Source organism: Carlito syrichta, unplaced genomic scaffold (assembly GCF_000164805.1).
Source record: "Carlito syrichta isolate Samal-C Ts95f unplaced genomic scaffold, Tarsius_syrichta-2.0.1 Scaffold303375, whole genome shotgun sequence".
Lineage (NCBI taxonomy): Eukaryota > Metazoa > Chordata > Mammalia > Primates > Tarsiidae > Carlito > Carlito syrichta.
Genome location: NW_007247471.1, coordinates 100,951 through 115,153, shown reverse-complemented (window position 1 = coordinate 115,153; position 14,203 = coordinate 100,951). Strand labels below are relative to the sequence as shown.

Below are 14,203 nucleotides of genomic sequence, written 5' to 3'. Positions count from 1 at the left end.
AATGATTTTCTAAGGAGGAATTCTGTTTACAAGTGACAGACGAGGACACGGAAGCCTGAGAATTAGGCACATGGTCACCTGTAAGCATCGGGGGAGTCAGGATTCGAACTCAGCTCTGTCCCATTCCAAAATCTGTCCTCTCACCACCCCACAAGGCTGCCGCCCATCAGAAAACTGGCCCCAAGGGGCCCCAGGGCCTTGAGAGGGCAACATCCTGAGCCCGCAGTGGGATATGCTGGAGCCCAGGTAATCCTTCCATACTGATCGCAGAAACTCGGGGCCAAAGGGAACCTGCCTTCTCATCCCCTGGTCACGGGCCCGCTGGGGAACGACCGTGGGAAAAGTCTTCAGAGCTGGGTTGGGTCACAGATGTCGGCTGACCTTGTCTTCCTACAGCTCCATAGACTGACCTCACAACTGCACTTGAGTTCTCCAGAGAAAAAGAACTGATGGGAGATTTTACACACCCTGACCCACACACGCATGTATATAGGGGTGCCAAAAACATTTTTTTTAAAGTTTAAGTCTTACTCTGTTGTACAGGCTGGAGTGCAGTGGCATGCTCATGGCTACCCCAGCATCGACTCACTGGGCTCTGACGATCCTTCCGCCTCAGCCTTCCAAGCAGCTGGAACTACAGGTGTACGCTACTGCACCAGGCTAATTTTTAAATTTTATGGTAGAGACGAGGTCTCACCAAGTTGCCCTGGCTGGTCTCGAAACCAGGGCTTAGGCAATCCACTTGCCTTGGCCTCCCAGATTGCTGGGATGACAGGCTGAGCCACCAAGCCCAGCCCATTTATATACATTTTAAGGATGACATTAGCTCCAAAGATGACATTCATCAAATGAATGCTAGAGTCACCACACGACAGGCAGGACAGTCAAAGAAAAAGGCAGAAGCATGGCCCAGCAAATGTCACATGACATATCGCTACCGTAATTCAATTCAACTTTGAAAAGTAACACATAGATAATATCGCTTAAAATGTGTATGCATTTTTGGCACCCCCTGTATATATGTGTGGATTATTATAGAAATCAATTCCCATGATTTTGGAGGCCAAAAAGACCCCGTCTGCCTCCTACAGCCTGGAGAACCAGGAGTTATTCTGCTCAAGCCTGAAAATCTGAGACCCAGGTGCTGAAGGCATAGGTCCAGGTCTGGCTCTGAGGGCTGAGAGCCAGGGGTGCCACCCTCCAAGGGCCAGAGAAGAGGGTGTCTTGGCTCAAGCAGGCAGAAAGAATCCCCTCCCTCACCGTTCTGTTCTGTCGAGTTCTCATGGATGGGATGATGCCACTTACAGCAGGGCAGGTAATCAAGTGCTGGTCTCTTCCAGAAACACCCCTATAGACACACCCTAAAATAATGTTCTACCAGCAACCTGGGCAGCCCTGAGTCCAGTCAAGCTCATGACCGAAATAAATCTTCACAACGATGACAGAGTGTGGCCTTTGCCTCTGCGGGGAAATCCTCTTTGGCAGCCCTTGGGAACGGCAGCCCTCAGGACCATTGGGGGACACCCAGGCCAGGATCCCATGGTCCAAATCCTGCTGCAGGGGCTGGGAGTGGGCTAAGGGAGGCAGGCAGGCCTAGCCGGCCCTCTCAGGGCTCCTTGAGCATGCCCCAGAGGGACACCTCTCTCTACCCACTCTGGTCTTGGGGTATGGAGTGAGCCCAGCCTGGAGGGAAGGCACAGTGTGAGAGGCCAAGGGGCTGTGGGAAGGGGGTTTTGGTGGAGACTGGCCTGGGCAGGGCAGGGGTGAGGGAAAGATGTGAACAAGATACCCGAGGCAGGGACGAGGGGATGGAGGGCCTTTTCAGTGAAATGTGGACCAAAGGCCGGGTGGGGTTTGGACCTCCAAGCTGGAGTATTCATTCCTCAGACTCAGATGTGCAGTGTTCACCATTTTCACAAAATGGGATCAAAGGAGCAGGCATTAGTCAAACGAGTCTTGGAGTCTTGGCCACTAACACCAGGGACCCCGAGCCACGTTACTCGTTTGTGGAGGTTGGCACTGGGCAGGGAGAGGGCTCATGGGAAGTCACTGTCCCCTTTCTGGTAAAAGTGGGCACATCTGTAACGATTTGGGTGGCTGGGGAGCCTTGCGGTGAAAAGAGGTATCTCTCGCACTTCCTGAGGGTGTGTTCCTTGCAGGGCCAACGGGCATGTGTCCTTCTGTGGACATGTAGGTGGGACTCAGCCGTGGTGCAGGTCGGGATAGTGGCAGCCCTCTAGAGGAGGCATCAGCTAAGAAGGTGGCTGGATCTTGCCTGTTGGTGTCTCTGTGGGTGTGACAGTGTTGGCTGAGCTGGCCGCTTGGGAACCCAGCACCTTCAATTACAAACAGGGAGTCGGTGGTGCGGGGGAGCGGGGTGGGGGGTATGTGTGTGTGGAGGGAGCAGGTGGTTCTTTTTTTTTTTTTGAGTTGGAGTCTCACTCTGTTGCCCAGGCTGGAGTGCAGTGGCATGCTCCCGGCCACCGCAGCCCCCACCTGCCAGGCGTGCTCCCACGCCTGGCTAATTTTTTAAAATGTATTGTAGAGACGAGGCCTTGCCAAGTTGCCTGGACTAGTCTCAAACCCGCGGGCTCAAGCAATCCACTTGCCTCGGCCTCCCAAAGTGCTGGAATTGCCACGGAACCCGGCCAGTTCTTTTTGTTGTTGTTGTTGCCCTGACTAGAGTACAGTGGTACACTCACGGCGGTTCTTAATCTCTAGGTACCAAGGATCTTTCTGGCAGCTTGCAGAAGTCTTCATTCCCTTCTCAGAATAAGACTTTCAATGCACAACATCAAACACAGAGTTGCAAAAAAAAATCAAGTATGCCGAGACACAGCTCGCAAGAAATTTTTCAGAAACACGTTTGTGAAAATGTCATGAACTGCCTCCTTCCTGCCCACCAAGGTTCAGTCGCGGGCGAGGCTATGAGTAACCAGGATGGGGCCGTGGCGTTTCATGACACCTGTCACCAGGGCACTGAGAAGATGAAATAGCTGGGACTTCCACGGGCAACAGGCCGCAGGCGGTGCCCATGTGACTGTGGCTTGCTACTGACATTGCTAAATTCCACTTCGCCATTAAGAAAAACATCAATGTCACTTTCATACCCTCCAATTTCACATGCATCCCTGAATGCCAGGAAGCCCCAGCTAAGAAAAGCCGTAATCGTGGATGACATACGCGGTATGCCCTGTAAGCCAGAGGGTGAAGGGATCTTGCGAGCGCTGCTGGTCCTTGAGGAATGTGAGTGTCATGGGAACAGGTAGGGAGGGGGAGACCCAGGCTCCCCGTTGGGGCCAGCCTGCGAGCTGTGAGACCAGATGCAGACGGGACTCTGGTCCTGGTTTTCAGAGCTGGCTGTGGATCCTCGGTGGGCTTCGTTGCCGTGAAGGAACATCTGGTGTGGCTGCCTTTGCACACCACTCACTGGCTCGGGAGAATAGACGGCTGGCAGTGCTTGGGTGCTGGGGACAGCGGGGAGCCCTGCCTCTTCTGTCTGGAGAGAGGTCTTTGGGAACCGAGGGAGGTGCCTTTGGGTCAGCACGGGGTCAGAGGTCGGGCCCAGCCACAGCCAAAGGAGAGGCTTGGAGGCTGCTGGGGCTTCCTGCGTGGGCCCATCCTTTGGGTGAGGACTGCTGGGGCCGTCTTTCAAGACGAGAGTGTGCCCAGAGAGGCGGTGCATCAGACCTACAGTCTCAGCACAGTGACTTTGTGCAGGGGAGCTGAAACTTCCTGGCGCCAGCCCAAGCGACCTTGGGCGGGAAAGCTGCCCTCTAATTAGCAATCAGGAAACGGAGGCCCAGCACAGCACCAAGCAGCGTGACACGGCCCCGCCTGGTGACATCTCGGCCCTCTCGACGGCACGCCGAGCCCCTGTGGTTATTTTTATTTGGTGAGGCTGTCATTGGATGCCTGGTGGCTCGGCGGGCCTCCCAGCAACAGGCCTGCCACGAGGGCTTCCTGCACAGCCTCCTCCTCCTCCCCAGGCAGGGCTCCCTGCCTCCTGTGGGTCTCAGGCGGCTGCCAAAGGCTGCCCAGGGCCTGACCCTGACCCTGGGAGAGGTCGAGGACACAGTGGCTTTCCCAGACTTGTCCAACACACCACAGGCGCCACAGCTGGGTCCCACCCGTCTCCTTAAGCCACCTTCTCGGGTTGCCTCTCCCTCACCCCAACTCTACTGAGCAAAAGGACAGCTTTCTAGAAAACCACAGGCCCAGACTAGTGACTCGCAAATGGTTTCAACTGTGACCCACAGCAAGAAAAATTTTTTTCTTCCATGATCCAGAATACACCCCATCCACAGGTGGGGATGAAACCAACATCTCAGGGAATAACGTTGACTCTTCTGACATCTGCTGCACATTTTTAATTTCTCCCTCTGTCACCCAGGCTGGAGTGCAGTGATCATGGCTCCCTACGGCCTCAAGCTCCTAGGCTCAAGTGGTCCTCCAGCCTCAGCCTCCTGAGTAGCTGGGATTACAGGTGCCCCACCACACCTGGCTAATTCGTTTTTTGTTTTTGTTTTTTGGTAGAGATGGGATTCTCACTATGTTGTCCAGGTTGATCTGGAACTCCTGGCCTCAAGTGATCCTCCCACCTTGGCCTCCCAAGGTGCTGGGATCACAGGTGTGACCCACTGCACCCAGCCCTGCACTCAAATTTTGTCTGTTCTAATCTTTTCTATTTGTTTTTTGTTTCTTTTCTTTTGTAAAAAAATTCTGGTTGCAACCCACAAATAACTTGATTTCACAATCCACATGTGAGTCAGGATTCAGTTTGAAAAACATTATGCCAGATCACTTTCCGGAGTTATTTCTCTTTTCCAAGTGAGGGAAGGACGCCAGAGTTTATAGAGACCCCTGCACTAGGCCCTGCCCGTTTCACTGAAAAGGTAGCCGAGGCTCAGACAGGCTGAGCCCATGTTCCCCTAGCTGGGGAATGGTAGTCGGGAACTCTGGGGCAGTGCTGGGCAGGTTCACACCAGCCCCCACCAACCCGGTTCCTCAGAGGCAGACGTGGTGGGGGCGTTGACACCATGGGCGCTGGCAAACTCCACTCACCAAGGCCTTTTGGCCTCAGAGAGCCAGCTGTTACACTGCACCAGCACACTGTCCATTCTATGTCTGCTCTTTCTGGTTCCAAAGTCAGTGTATTTTGAAGCCGTCTGACCTCAACTTCCCCATCTGTAAAGTAATGTTAAGAATGCCCACTGCATGGGAAAAAGTTGTATCCGTGGAGTCCATGCTGGCAAGTATGGGGAACAATGATCAAAAGGAAACTGACATGCAAATAACCGACTTGCTCCCACAGAGGGATTTGAAAGATGAAGCCCCCTCCATTCTACCCTCTTTCCTAATTTCCATCCTGGCTAAATGTGGTCTGTGCCAAGATGAGACCATTATCTGGATGGAAACCCACCCTGCAGAAGCATGTGAGGCGTGAGTGCACGATTTCCTGACTGGAAATGCAGAGAAAATGTCGCAAACGGATTGCATGTGGAAGTGAGTCCACCTGTCAGGTGCACGGAGGGAAGGGCGTGACCCCAATGGGCGTTCTGATTTAGACACTGCACTGATGAGCACCTCGCATGTAAGCCACAAGCTTCCCAAGGCCGAGAGTAGGGCTGGCTAGCCTTGGGTCTTCCTGGCCCCGGTCGTGGTGGCCCCCTGCCTGACAGCACCTGGTGACGCCAGAGAAGATGCTGAGCCTTGGGCCAACGTGGCCTCCAGCTGCAGGGGGTGGCCTCGGCCTGCCTGACCCACCAGCCATGACCTCTCTGCTCTCCCAGGCCGTGCAAGGAAGGACTATCTCATGGTCACGGTCAGCTGTGATCACGGTGGCCGTATTCGCTTCTTATTGTGGCAGTAGCAGATTGCCACGAGCCTGGTGGTTTAAAACAACACACACTTATTACCTTGCGGTTCTGGGGGCCCCTGGGCTGACATCAGGGTGGCCCAGCACTCCTGGGGGGCACCATCCCCTCGCCTCTGCCGGTTTCTGAGATGCCTGCATACCCCAACTGGTCCCCTTTCTCTGTTCTCAGACAGCATCTCACCCAGACTCTCTGACTCACACTCTCGTCCCCCTTGGATTACAGGTCCTGTGATTAGATTGGGCTCCCTGGACAAGCCAAGGCCAGCAGATTCGCGACCTTAATTCCCCTTGCCGCGTGACTTGACACGTCCACAGGTGTCCAAGGTCAGGACGTAGATGTCTGTGGGGTCGAGGGATAACAACCTGTCCACCACAGTGGCGGACATTCTTTGCACACTGATTGTGTGCCTGGCACAATCCTAAGCATGCTGCTTGTGTTTAACCATCCCCACAACTCAGCGGGGGAGGTGCCCGTTTGACAGATGAAGGTAGTGAGGCTCAGAGGAGGAAAGCAACTTGCCCAAGGTCCCACAGCGAGCAGCCACAGGACTGGGCGGCAGGTCCAAGAGTCTCAACTTGGAGTGGCAATCCCCTGTCAGTAACTTGAGGACAGACGTACCCTCTGAATTCCACCTCTGTGGATCCTCCCCTGACAGTCCAGAAGCCCCTCCCAGATGTGGCAGCACATCCAGTCCATCAATACCAACATCCGGTCCATCAATACCGCCAGGTGGGTGACGTTGGTTGGGCTGGTCGGTGGTTCTCCAGGGGCTGGTGGAGCCTGCTTCCTTCCCTGGGCTTCTTCCAGTGGACAATTGTGATGTGAAAATCCAGCCTCATTAGGACCCGTGAGGCACTGCCCTAGGGCGTCTAGTCTCAGCTGCCCCTGTTGCCACTCCAGACATGCTGCCTTCACAGACGCTCCTCGAAAGCCTGAGTCACTTTCCACCACAGGGCCTTGGCACGTGCTGTCCCTCACCTGGTCTCTTCCCAGCATTTCAAACAGGTCTCTGCCCAAAGATCATCTCTGCATTTTTATTTTAAACTCGGGGGCTACACATGCATATTTGTTACTTGAGTGTATTTCATCCTAGTGGGGACTGGGGGTCCAGTGTTCTGGTCACCCAAATATTGAACACTGTACCCGAAAGGTGATCTTTCACCCTGTGCTGGAGGTGCCAGAACTATGTCCCACTCCCATTTCAGCATCCCCAGCATCTATTATTCCCATCTTGAAGGGATCGTCTCTTTAAAGCAGAGCCAGGTAGAGCTACAGGCCCACCTTGATGACAGGCTGTGCCCTCTTCCTGCTCCAACATTTTGGGGCAGGAGGCATTAACAACCCCTTCTCCTTGGCATTCACCTCTCAGGGAGATGATAAAACAGGGTGGGCTGAGGGAGCAAAAAGCAGGGGAGAGGACAGAGGATAGGACGTCAGCCTCCAGGCCTTTAAGAGGGAGACAGAAACACTCCCTTGCGAGTGCTGGGTCTTCACACCCTGTGCTGGAGGTGCCAGACTTATGTCCATCCTACAGACGAGAACACCGAGGGCCCTGGGTGCTAGGAAACTGGCCCTAAGCACCTAGACAGGGGCCGCACTGGACTGGAATGCAGGCCAGCCTGAACCACACAGCAGTCACCAGGTGCCACCAATGTGCCAGCCTTGGGTGAGGGGAGGCGTGCGAGGCATGAAAATCCTCCACACATGAACAAGGGCAAAGGAAGTTTTTCCAAATAAATAATCATTTTGTTCAGAAAGTCACATGGAGACAGTGGGAGACAGAAGTAAAGGCTCATGTTGGCACCCAGATGTCTGTGGGTGTCCAACTGTTCCAGCGCCATTTGTGGGCAAGATCATCCTCTCTCCATTGGGTGGCCTGGGCACTTTCATCAAAAGTCAGTCAATCACATGTGTGTGGGTCTATTTCTGGACCCTATTCAGTCCCCTGATTGACATGTCTAGCCTGATGCCAACACCACACAGTTTTGATCACCAACTTTGGAATACATCTTTGAAATCAAGAATTGCGAGTCCCCCAACTTGTTTTTGCTTTTTCAAAGTTGTTTTGGCTATTCTGGTCCTTTCCATTTCCATATGAATTTTGGGATCAGATCATCAATGTCTAAAAAAATGCTTGCTAAGCTTTTGATCACGTTGAGTCTATGAATCAACTTGGAAAGGACAGAATTAACATAAAGTCTCCAGATCCATGAACATGGTACACCTCTTGTCTATTTAGGTCTTAGTTTCAGCAGTTTTATAGGTTTCGTTGAATAGGGTATTTCTTTTGTCAGATTTATTCCCAAGTAGCTTATTTTTGATGCCCATGTAAGTGGTATTTTAAATTTCAGCTTCCAGCTTTTTGAGACTCATCCATAGAAATACAATCAGTTTTCAAATATTGAGCTTGGATCTTGCAAGCATGCTAGACTTACTTGTTAGCTCTAATAGCTCTTTCTGTGTACACTTCATAGGATTTTCTACATTGGTGATGACATCTGCAAAGAAAGACAGTTTTCTGTGGGACTTTGTTCCAGGAGGCTGTCTTCGAATAATCTCCACCCTCAGGCTGCCGGTGGAGAGTCAAAGGCAGGACCCAACACAAGGACAGCCGGTCCTGCCAGGTGTCCTTGGGGCAGCAGACCCATGGGTCCAGCCATTTCACTAGGGTGGATGTTAGGATGGACATCCTCAGCACAGATCACACTCTCCAGCTGGGTGCCCTGATGAGGGCTGCAGGAAGGCACAAGTACCCAGGTTGGCTTCAGAAAATGTCCCATGTCCTTTCCACAGAGCACTGTCTTCCCATGCTCTGACCTCCACGGAGCCTTTTTGGTATCCTCTTGCCCCTCCAGTCCCATCTGTGTGGAGTCAGGTTGCTGGAAACGCAAATCACACCACCCTAGCACTGCTCTAAGAACAGGGGTCCCCAGCCCCCGGGGCCATGGACCAGTAGCAGTCCATGACCTATCAGGAATCAGGCCACATTGCAGAAGGTGAGTGGCAGGTAAACCAGCAAAGTGTCCTCTGTATTTACAGCCACTCCCCATCGCCTGCATGATCACCTGAGCTCTACTTCCCGTCAGGTCAGCGGCAGCATTAGATGCCACAGGAGCATAAATCCTGTTGTGATCTGCACATGCATGGGACCTGAGTTGCGTAGTCCTTATGAGAATCGAATGCCTGATGCCCTGAGATGGAGCTGAGGCGGGAACGCCAGTGCTGGGGAGTGGCCGCAAATACAGATGAACGTGAGCAGTGAGGTTTGACCGTGCAGAGACCATCACAAATCAATTGCCTGCAGACTCATCTCAAAACCCTCTCAGTGAGTGGCCAGGGCATTGATGGACATCAGTTGGACAGCTGCACTCATGACAGGTTTTAAGTCAGAATCTGACACTTATTTTAGTCCGCCTGTGGTCCGCCCATTATTTTATGGACCACTTCCATCCCTGCCTCTTTTTTATTTTGTGGTGTGTTGTGTAATTATTTCATTATATATTACCATGCAATAATAGAAATAAAGTGCACAATAAATGTTATGCGCTTGAATCATCCCCAAACCATCTCCCCAACCTTGGTCCATGGAAGAATTGTTTTCCATGAAAGCAGTCCCTGAAGCCAGAAAAGCTGGGGACCACTGCCTTCGAGTAAAACCCCAGCCCTCACCCACCTGAGCAGCCCTCCTGCCTGGCTCCCTCACCCAGCCGCACAAGCCCACACCAAGCCGCTCTCCCTGCCGGGAGCCCTCCCAGGTCCATGCCCCCATGCCCTGTCCCTGGGCTCCTGGCTGACTCCTCCTCAACCCCCTTCCAAGATCCTTCCCAGTCTCCTACCCGACGCTCATGTTCACAGCACCCGGGTTTCATCCTGCCTTGCACTGGGCATCTCCGTCGCTTAACTTTGCACTGAGGCAGGGCCACAGCCACTGTTCCCCCCACCTCATACCGATGCCTGCCCAACAGTGGGTGCTCAATAAATGCTTTGAATGATGCTTGGACTCTGTACGTGGCAAAGTGCTCCCCCAGCTTTTGGGAGTGACCTTACAATGTATCTTGGGTTCTCTTCCGTTGGAAAGGTAGTTCAAACCTTGGTTGCAGGTTGATGGCTCTCCAGGTGATTCTAGAACATTTGACTGCTTGGCCCCCACCCCAGATCCCTGAAATCCGAGTCCTAGGGGGTCGGCCCTGGTGTCCTTGTTTTCAAAGGTCCCCAGGTGATTCTGAAGGGCACCTGGAATCGAAAGTCACTGACACGGATGGAAAGAAAGCTGCCTGCATCCAGCTACGTGACAGACACTCGCGACAGTTCATGGCAGGCTGGTAGGTGAACTTCAAGAAGACCCCCCCATGGGACACCCCAGCACAGCCCCCTGTGAGGGGGCCCATCACCCCGGGACATCTGAGCACAGCCCGCTCCATGCCACCCGTGGGAAGAAAGGGAAACCAGACCAGAGTGGAAAGCATTTTCAAACTTTATTTACAACTGTCACAGTGACAAAAAGTAGTTTGGAAAAAAAAAATGCTAGTTTCTCCCTGAGCCTCAAAAAATAACAGATAGAAGGTTACAGGAGGTTTATCTCACAACAGGCATTTTTACTGAAATACTAGAATCTTTTTTCAATACGATCAGTTAGAAATACACACAAATTACTTTAAAAAAAGAAAAAAGAGGAGGCCAGTTAGGAGGTCAGCCAGGTGTCCGAGAGCAGGGTCTCGGGAGGGGCCTGGCGCTGGCTGTCGGCCCTGGCCTGCTCGACGGCAGACAGTCGCACACTCAGTTTGGTGACCAGCAAAATCATAACCACCCCACAGACACAGACACAGACACGGTGGGCTTCTTACACCGTCCACAAGCACGTTCCCAGCACACGGCAAGACCAGGACAGATGATCCGGGGTGGCGATGAGGGAGACATGGAAACACAGGGCTAGAAAGGCAAGACCCCCATCCACACAGGGGGCGCGGGCAGGGGACAGAGCCAAGCGGGGAGCGGGAGACACCCTCTGGGCGCCGCTGCAGGCCTCTCCCGCCTCTGCGAGGAGCTGGAAGAAGTTATTGCCATGGTGTGTGTCACACGGGCGGACGACAGAGGGAGGAGGTGGGGGGGGCCGCGTCGGCTTCCTGCAGCCTACCACGTCCACAGCGCGCCCTTGTCCCCAGAGCCACACAGACCTTGAGGTATTAGACACAGCTACTCACACAAGTCTAAGACCCGGGGCCCGACCTGACTGGCCGGAGGCTAGAGGGGACCCGGGAGGGCCTCTGCGGGCCAAGTCGAGCCCAAGGCAGTCTCCAAGCACCCCTCGGGGGCCGCCAGCCTGTAGGGAATCAAGCCTATAGCCTGCAGCTCCGCCCGGCTCTGAGCTAAGGAGCCTTGAGTCCAAAGCTGGCTTCCGCAAACAACTGGCGTCACTGCAGGAGTCCGGCGGACTGGGCAGGGAAAGGGCCCCTGTCCAGGAGGGACAGCAGAGCCCCCTCACCCCACCTCCCCTCCACCACCTCTGGGAACAACACGGGGGACGCAAGTGATGTCATGACAACCCTCATCTCACACTGGACCCCAAGGATGCCCGTAAGCACCCAGGCTTGCCCACTTCTGGGACCTGCCAGAACCTCCCCACAAGACAGAGGCGGGCCTCTAAGCTCTCAGCTCCTGCAGAAAAGTTGGGAGTCCACAGCAGGGCTGGGGGTGGGCGGGGAGGATGGCAGCAGGGGAAGGGACGGCAAGCCTGGGAGCAAGACCTGGGGGCAGCAGCGGAGGGAGGGACCTTCGTGCCACGTGGCCTCGAGCCTCCAACAAGGGCAGGGAGTGTCCTGGACTCCCCAAGGTGCTGGGCAGCGAGATGGGCACGTCAGGGAGAAACGCTCAAAAGCACCGCCTCCTGGAATCTTCTCGGTCCCCCAGAGCAGAGGCCCGGGAAGGCGGCGGCCTCTCCCTTCCTCAGCTGGCCTGCAGGCCCCTCGCTGCCCGGCAGGCCCCTCGCTGCCCCTCACTGGTCCTCTCCTCCTGCCACGGCCCAGCTCTCGGGAAAGAGAAGCAAAGGCCGGGAAAGCCTGGGGTGGGGGGCGGGGGGAAGACACAGCCCCTGTGCCCCAGCCAGGCCTGAGGGCGCGTACTGGCTGCAGCCTCTTCTTAAAAACAGGTGTCTTCTCTCTGCTGGGACCAGTTTCCCTCCCCCAGGCTCTGTGCCCTGCCCCCAGAGCCTGCAGGGGACAGGGACCAGCCTGCTGTGGAGTCCAGATAACGATCTCTAAGCAGCCTGCCCCGCCACCCAGCAGCTCGGTGGCTTCCTTTCTCAGAAGGCCTTGCAGACTGTGGAGGCTCCTGCCTGGCAAATTTCAAAAAAAGACAGGAAAAGGAAAGAAAACCAACTCGGTGATTCGCAGGTGCCACACGTCAGGCACGGTGTGGCTCCCCCGCCCCGCCCTCCGCAAGGGGCAGGAGCCCAGGCAGGCGCCAAGGGCCGTGGGCTCTACTCCTTGTCGTCCTGTGCCGTCTCCTCGCCGTCCTGCTCGTCCTCCTGCACCAGGAACTCCTCGGGGGGCCACCGCAGCTCCCCGCTCTCCACCTCCCCCTCGGTGGGCTCCACCACGATGGACGGCAGGCGGTCCTTCAGCTTGCCACAGCGGTCGAAGTCCGACGGGTCTGGGAAGATCTGGAACGAGACCAGAGCCCGGTCAGGGACGCATCTGGCAGGGGATCTCCATCCCACACTCCCACCCACACAGAGCCCCCACCGCCCAGGGGACCATGAGTGCCAGGTTGTGGACCCACAGGAGCCAGAAGTTTGGCGGGGAGGGGGGCGCAGACTCCGGCTCCAGTCCTGCAGCTAAAGGCTTTGGGGCAGCGGCACTGAGTCTGAGGGGCCGTGGGGCTCGGTTTGGACTCTCTGCTTTAGTCTCTTTGCAGATAAAATAGTTCACCATCTTGTCATCCGCAGTGAGTCTTGCCTCTCTCTGCAGCAGGCTCTTGACAGCAGCAGTGCAAAGCACAGCACAGGGTCCGTGACCCTGAGGCCCTTCCAGTCATTTCAAGCCCATGTGGTCAAGTTGAGAAGCAGGCATGGCTGACGCTGTCTGAATGGGCTCGGGTTCAGGAAGTCGGCTGTCCACAATCAGACACGAGCAAGAGGAGGCATGAGAGTCACCCCAGGCCCACCTGACCCCAGGCCCGCCTGACCCCCAGCCCCAACTCCAGCCTGCCGCTCAAGTGGACAGTCCGACTCTGCAGCTGCAAAGCCAAGGCCAAGTCTGTCTGGAGGGCACGACCCCAGTCCCTGTCTCTCTCAGCTGAGAGCGACTGCTGGCTTCCAGCCAGCTCCACACCTGACACAGTCAGCGTCTCTTTCCACGGTTTCGCCAAGGACAGGCCTTGGTTTTGTAAAGCCGACAGTGCGTCCCGCCCAGAGCTGGCAGAAACCCCAGCACAGGCTCCGAATCAAGGGCCCAGCCTGCTCTGATCACCTGGCCCACACTGCCCTGTGACCACCGCTGACCCAATTCTTTGCCCAGAAGCTTAAGTACTTAATCCACAGGGCTGTCGGTCCTTCGCCATCCACAGCCCTCAGTGACACACGCGAGAGCCTCTGTGGGGGACACTAGGCTCACAGAATCACAGACACGAGGCCTCTCTAGGCCAGCTCTCTTTACCTCTCCATGTGCCAGATGTGGAAACTGAGACCCAGAGGGGTCGGGAGACACACTCAAGGTCATATGGCTGTTCCGGGCACAAGAGAGGATAGCCCTGGGCGGGTGGGACTGAAGAGACCCTGGGGCTGTATGTACCTGCCCTGAAAGGAGACAGGCCACATGACACAAAGGTGCCCTCCGGCCTGGATGCAGAAGAAAGGCCCTCCTGGGAACTCAGGCCTTCCTGACTCCGGGGCGCCAGGTCTCGCTGACCCTGACCCCACGCAGCGCTGCCCAGCCAAGCCACACTGACCACGGTGCAGGCCACTTGGGGCTTCTGGAAGACCCAATCCGTGCAGACGAACACTGATTAACCATTTATCCAATAAAGGCCTATTGCTGGGATTAAGCCTAAGCCAGATGCACAACAAGCGTCCTCATTACAGACTTAACGGGGCTTGTAAAAGGTGCCATAATGGCAGTGGGAGCAGGGCCAGGGGGCTGGGGCGTGGACCCCACCCCAGGCTTCCTCCTCGGACCCAAGCTCTGCCCCTGGGCTGTGCTGCGCCTGGACCGGCCTGTGCCTGGCGTGGGCGACGCAGCCCCAGCTCACATTGTTTTGTTTTTTTGTTGTTGTTTTGTTTTTTGTTTTTTGTTTTTTGAGTTGGAGTCTCACTCTGTCGCCCAGACTGG

At 55.2% G+C, this 14,203-nt stretch overlaps 1 protein-coding gene across 1 annotated transcript in view; it reads right to left on the bottom strand.

Annotated features, from left to right (window-relative positions):
- Positions 1-12,354: 12,354 nt before the first annotated feature.
- The window catches only part of LBH (limb bud and heart development), a 29,058-nt gene continuing 27,209 nt past the window's right edge, over positions 12,355-14,203 (bottom strand). The window contains exon 5 of the mRNA XM_021712576.1: positions 12,355-12,537. Coding sequence (XP_021568251.1) covers positions 12,355-12,537 — 183 coding nt within the window. The remainder of the gene's footprint in view (positions 12,538-14,203) is intronic.